The 6,264-nt window shown below is 38.6% G+C and overlaps 1 protein-coding gene across 4 annotated transcripts in view; it reads left to right on the top strand.

Moving 5' to 3' along the window:
- The first annotated feature begins 244 nt into the window (after positions 1-244).
- FHL1 (four and a half LIM domains 1) overlaps positions 245-6,264 on the top strand; it is a 14,543-nt gene continuing 8,523 nt past the window's right edge. For 2 of the 4 annotated variants that reach the window (XM_012556832.2, XM_023735451.1), the window contains exon 1: positions 594-615. In XM_012556832.2, the coding sequence (XP_012412286.1) occupies positions 594-615 (22 nt within the window). Of the gene's footprint in view, positions 345-530; positions 616-6,264 lie in introns of those variants that run through there. The other 2 variants (XM_004380949.2, XM_004380950.2) reach the window with 2 other exon arrangements.

The raw sequence follows: 6,264 nt of genomic DNA, 5'->3' as shown, positions 1-6,264 counted from the left end.
ATTGTTCCCCTTTTCAGTATTCTGCTGATCTCTGGTACATACCAAGGAGGAAGAGTTAAGCATCTATAATGCCTTTAATCTCTATAGTCATAGTGTCTAATCCCCTTTAATTGTACTGGTAACACAAATCTATCTATTGTAGTTACTTTTATCGTTAACAGCACAAAAATGAGTTATTTATAGGGCCAAATGCAAGCTCGTTAGGCCTAGAAAGTGGATTAATAAGGTTGGCTCAGCATTCAGCTATGCCAGAGCAGAGTCCAAATTTTATTCCGGTACAGGGATGACTTTCTGTGTGGCCTCTCTGGCTCTGGAGCTAATTTGGATGCTGAGTAGCCCCGCAGGTATTTATATGTAGTGTTTGGTATTTTTACTGGATCCTATTCTTCTCCCTTGGATCACCTAAAATGGTTAAGAATTTTCTAGTGGGATTAAGGTTGTGATCTCTGGGGAGGGTTGGGACATCTGCTCTCGGTTATTTTTGTGTTAGCTGCTTCCCCTTAAATGTATGTTCACAAATGGGCCACAGCCTTATCAGCTGGGGTTGAGGGAAGACTGGTCTAGGTGCTGCTCCTGAACTTGGCCTCTGAGCAATGGCTTCTCATAGACACTCAGGTAAAAACTTAACTGTTCTTGATCTTATATTGGGCACAGTTTTATTAGGACAGTGAATCCATCCTTTGACAAAAAGGTAATCTTTGGTTAATGAATTTAATTGCATCTAAGTCAGTCAGTCATAGTTTTTCTATTTTGTTCTTGCCTTCTAGTACTAGTTCAAAGATAAGATTATTCTTATTCAAGTAAAATTAGCAGTTTGAATGGTTTAACTTTTTTAAAAAAAGTAATACATAAAATATTAATATATTTTTGCATTTTCCAGGACAGCTTATGACACTATAAGAAATAGTGTGAGGAAAGAGAGTTTGTTTTGGTTAGGAATTTTTGGTTATTTATAAAATACAATCCTTCATCTGGACATTGCTTTAAATCTCCTTTAAGGTGTTTGGAAGGAGATAAATTGAATATCGAGGTAGAAAGGGAAGTGTTTCTGACTAAAAGTCCATAATGACTTACCTATCTTCCCCTTTCTGAACAATGTTTTTAATCTTCCTGAAGAAACAGAATTGTTCTTAACAGAAAAAGAGGCAAAGATTCAGACACTGGAGACCATTATTACTATGGAAGTCTTCCTCTTGTTTTGTAACCTGACGTTAAGAAAGCCCTTTGGCCATCGACAAGAAACCCGTGGAACAGGGGCTGAAGGACAGGGAGATTTTCCGAGAAAGCCCAGTTCTCTGAAGTCAGCCTGCTGCCTGTCTCTCCACTGAAGCCGTGAACGGCACTGTTGCTCTCTTACCCTCTGCCTAAGTGATGGTTCCCTTTCTTTGAGCTGGTAAATAAGACAGTTGGGTAGAAACCGAGCACTTTGTCCTGACTCTTAGCTTTCAGCTTTCAGTGAAAGGGACAAAGTCAGTATTGGTGACAGGTTTTTGGAAAATTTCTTTCTGAAAATTTATAACTCTCTGTCCCATTTCAAACCGTTGAAATACTTTTGGAAATTTCTCTTTTGGTGTTTTGAAGCAAACATGCTGCAATGGAATTCCCTGCTTTAATGAATTAATATGCATTGTCTTCCTTGTTCCCAAGTGTTCAAAAGCTGTCTGGGTCCCCCCCTACCCCACCCCACCCTCTGGAGCCATTTTACAAACATGGTACTAGGTGCCTGAGATTGTGATTATCAGCCAACGTACACATTCTCTGGGTGTAGGCAAACTATTCAGTACCAGTTGTTCTAATGTACCTTGAATGCATGTTAACTGGTAGAGTAACGCCCCATTTTATTTACTCATTAAGTGGCAGAATAGGGAAATATATTTGAAAGGTGACATATTTATAGCATACTCAACCTTGAGTTTTAAATTGCACCAAATCCTTATGTTATTCTTGCTTATCTAGAGGCTATAACTGTGGTTAAAATTAGAGAAATTATTGACAACTTTTAGATGATTTTTAAAATCAGAAAATACCATTTTGTACTGCGTTAGGGTCATAGGTCCATCAAAGCCTCACGGAAAGAAAATCAGTGTTGCCCTGAAATAGGTTTTGTATAGACAGAATACAGGCTCTGGTAACTGAATCAAAATCTGTTTTTAGTGTCCCTCCACATACTGAGAAGAAATTTCAAGGACAAAAATTTATGCTTTTGTTATTGAACACTTTCAATCTGCAAAATTATATAGATTCAGTTCCTTCATCCTTTGGCCTTTAAGTTGAGGAATAGGTGGGGGGGGGGGAGGGCAGTAAGATCTTTTGCCATATCCATCCAGGTGTTAATTCCCTTTCCCAGCCACTGCCCCGTGGGCTACACACACCTGTCAATCTGTTCTCAGGGCCAGGATGGAAAATGCAAGGGTGGGGTGAGAGAGGAGTGATCCAACCGGGATTGGCTTCTTAAAATAGCTGAAAAATGGTAGTCAGAAGATTTGGTTAAGGGTGAAACTGAATGTTTTGTACTTTTAATGACCATCAAATGACCACCTACTACTTCACCGCAACTAGAGGAACTAAAAACACATGTTTAATTGCTGCTGGGTCGGAAGCGCTTTTCCCTGTAGGAAAGACAGAATGTGCAACATTAAGAAAAGTTTCATAAATGGACAAAATAGTACTAGACTAGAATGTGGCCTGGTGGAATGTCAGTGGCACCTAATTTTTAGTTTAATAATCTATATCTAACCTTCCTGATGCCACATATAATCTAAGACAGTGTTACTTGTGTATCAGTGACCCAAAAGAGATTTATGTTTTTTTTCCCTAAGAGCAGTGTACAAGTGAACTTATTACATTGTTATTACATTGACTCATTCTGTACACGTGCTGTTTTTGAGGGGAAAAACACTTTCTGATTTTCTATGAAATACTACTTCTCAGCCATGACTCACGAACTCCGTCTCATTGCAGCTATTTAGATATTTATTCCCAAATGTCTGACGACACCTCCAGGTGTAGTAGCATGTCTTCTACACAAGTGTCCTAGTCATCAGCTAAGGCTTCCTTCCATTTGTTGAATGTTCTCAGGAAAGCAATATACCCTTTCTTTAGAAGCCACTATTTATATGTGGAGTGACTAATGTACGGGTATGTTGAACTTAGCAATTAACAGACCAGAAATAACCTGATTTTTTTTTTCCATTTCGGTGGCTGTTCATTGTTTACACTGTACATTCTACCACCCAGGGAAAGAAGCACATAGTTAGAAAAATGCTACCTAGTCATAATAATCACTTTTCCTTAAGCATTATTATTTTGAGCCCCTTGGACACCAGGGGAAAAATGAACATTAGCAAGCAATACATGAGAAAATACATATAAAAACACAAACAAGACTCATTAAATGCAAATTGAATCTTCTCTAATGAGCGGCTGGAAACCCTGGTGGTGTAGTGGTTAAGTGCTACGGCTGCTAACCAAAAGGTCAGCAGTTTGAATCCGAGAGGCACTCCTTGGAAACCCTATGGGGCAGTTCTACTCTGTCCTGTAGGGCCGCTATGGGTTGGAATCGACTTGATGGCAATAGGTTTGTTTTTTTTTTTTTGGCTTTGGAATGAGTGGCTTATAGTAAGAAAAAAATAAAACAACAAATGGGACAATGTTATATTACTCGTATACGTACATGATTGAATTGAAAAGCAAAACTGTTTATCGAGATTCCAAGGTTTATTTGAGTACTTCCTAGCATGTTGGATGTAGTTCAGGAATTTTCTGAAAGAGGAAGTTCGTCTGTTAAGTGAAGAATGATGTGTCTTTTGAAGCAGGCGTAGAAACAAAGTCAGGCAACCATGTTAGGAATAAAGATCCAAAATGTGATCACCCAGTCATGTTTCTAACTCTACCCTAACCCGCTAAGTCTGTAAAGGACTGGAGGTTAGAGTTCTGCACCTTAGGGTCACATGAGCTGTCCCCTGATTTTCTAAAACAGAAATCTGTGTTACAAACAAACCAAAACCCATTGCTGTCGAGGCAATTCTGACTCATAGCAACCCGATAGGACAGAGTAGAACTGCCCCATAGAGTTTCCAAGGAGCACTGGTGGATTTGAACTGCCAACCTTTTGGTTAGCAGCCGTAGCTCTTAACCACTACACCACCAGGGTTTCCTGTGTCATAAAGTACATCTAATAAAAGGTTTAGAAGCTTAATGGTGGCAACGTTATCTCCATCTGTCAATCAGCAGGCACGCACTATGTGACTCCAGTATACAAGGTTCTGAGTTTACATATCCTGGGCTCCTAGTGTGTTTGCAAAATTTCCTGTGATAGAGGAATCTCACTGCTGAGTACAGATGACGGCATTATAATAGTTAAAGAGCCGTCTGAGGGCAGATGTCATGCCCTTGACAAAGAAAGATAGGCAGGAAGGGAAGTAGCACGTGTCAAATATCAAATGTTTCGTTTAATGATTGATGACATGCCCTTTTCCAGATAACAGCATTAGGTCAAGGCAAACATATCTGGAAGTTTTGGAAGGTTAAAAGGCTTCCTATATCAGGTACTTAGATACTGCTAAGGGGATAAAAAAAATGACTCCCTAAAAGGTGACTGCCTAAGTACATGTAGTTCAGTAAGATTAGAGAGAGGCCAAGAGAAGAGGTAAAAGGCCATCTTCATTTTTTTCTGTGCTCTTATCATTTCTAACCAAACGAAAGTGCAAAGCTTCTCTCTCCTCGTGAAATCAAAGCTAAACTGTGGCTTATACTCCTTATCAGACAAAGCCTACAAATCCAGGTATTTTCTGACTTTAGGAACCTCTTAACCTCTGCCTATCTTGGCATTCTCATTTATAAATAAGCCTTTTTCTTAGAGTCGTTAACTTTTTTGACATGGTAACTATCTCTTCAGTAGGAATGTATTATTCCAACCTCAAACTAAACACACTGTGTAAAGGGTTGAAATAGTTTTGTACTAAATAATCATAACATCCGAAAAACACATGCAGAGCTAATTCAGGTTGCCCAAAGTTCCACTTCATTAGATTTATTGCAGAAAAAGTACTAAAGTTCATAAATTTGACACAGACGTTGTTAACATACTTTAAGTATTTCTAGCCTCTTTACTTAGTAGGCAATAAAGCCAACATTCCTAGAAGTGCCTATTTTATCTTGACAAATAAGTGTTTCCACACACGCAAAACAGACTTAAGGCAACTGTCGAAATCAGTTGTAAAAGAATATGCCCTTTTGAAACCTGTTTTTCCATCTGGATACGGATTCTTTGGGTTTAAGTATGTGGCAGTGGGGAAAATAAGATGACCCTGGATTTTTCATACTACAGAAAAAACAATACAGCTGAAAGCTAGGACTCAAAAATTCTAAGAGGTAGGACTCTTCTTACTGGTACCATTAACCTGGGGTTGATTCTTTTAATTTTCCTTTTCCTTAGTTTAAGACCATTTACTATAGGAATGATACAATGGTGAGCAACTTCACATTGACTAAAGTATGCTTTGATACTTCCATGATCGTTGGTGGGCCATGGATTGTTTCATCATCTGGGTGCCTAGAAATGATGAATGATTTGTATTCTAGAACTTTGAAAGTAACCAGTAAAGAACTTGGCACTGGTAATATAACAGCTTTGAAAGTGTGCGGTTTTAAAGTGGAGAAGGCTTGGCAGGTAAGATTTCTCTGGTGCTGTGAACCATAGTACAGCTTGCCTTCTCTTCAAAACATCTCAACACCTTCAGGTAGAATCCACTGTGTTTGCTAGTGTTTTTCCTTTTGCCTTATACTAATATCTGTATTTTTACCAGAAAGCTAGGGCTCAAAAATACCAAGAGGTGGGACTCTTCTCGTGGGACTCTATGTGGTACTTTAATATAAAACTATTTGGAATCCATTTCTTTTTCGAAAGACATCAAAAGAGAGTGATAATAAAATGAGTAGGCTCATAGTGTTATCCTAAATAGAGACCTTGGTAAGGGAGAATGAGGGACTTTCAAATATGGTCCAAGAAGATAGTCCCTGAAGTGCTAAACCAGCTGTGTTTACTAGCCGTGAAGGAAGCCAGTGGTGTCTAATCTTCCAAAGCCTGTTTTCCTGCCAAATGGCATTTCGGAACCACTGAAAATTTTATTTCCTCGGCATTTACTGTTATGGGAGATGTATTTAGTTTCTCCACTCAGCTCTTAACAAGAAAATAAATCTTTGTTTAGTGCACAATTTCAATATGGAAAAGCTAAGAGGAGGTTTTTTTTTTTTTTTTTTTTT

The sequence above is a fragment of the Trichechus manatus genome, unplaced genomic scaffold, assembly GCF_000243295.1.
Source record: "Trichechus manatus latirostris isolate Lorelei unplaced genomic scaffold, TriManLat1.0 scaffold00079, whole genome shotgun sequence".
NCBI lineage: Eukaryota > Metazoa > Chordata > Mammalia > Sirenia > Trichechidae > Trichechus > Trichechus manatus.
The sequence above is the reverse complement of the archived record's forward strand: the minus strand, read 5'-3'. Positions and strand labels throughout refer to the sequence as shown.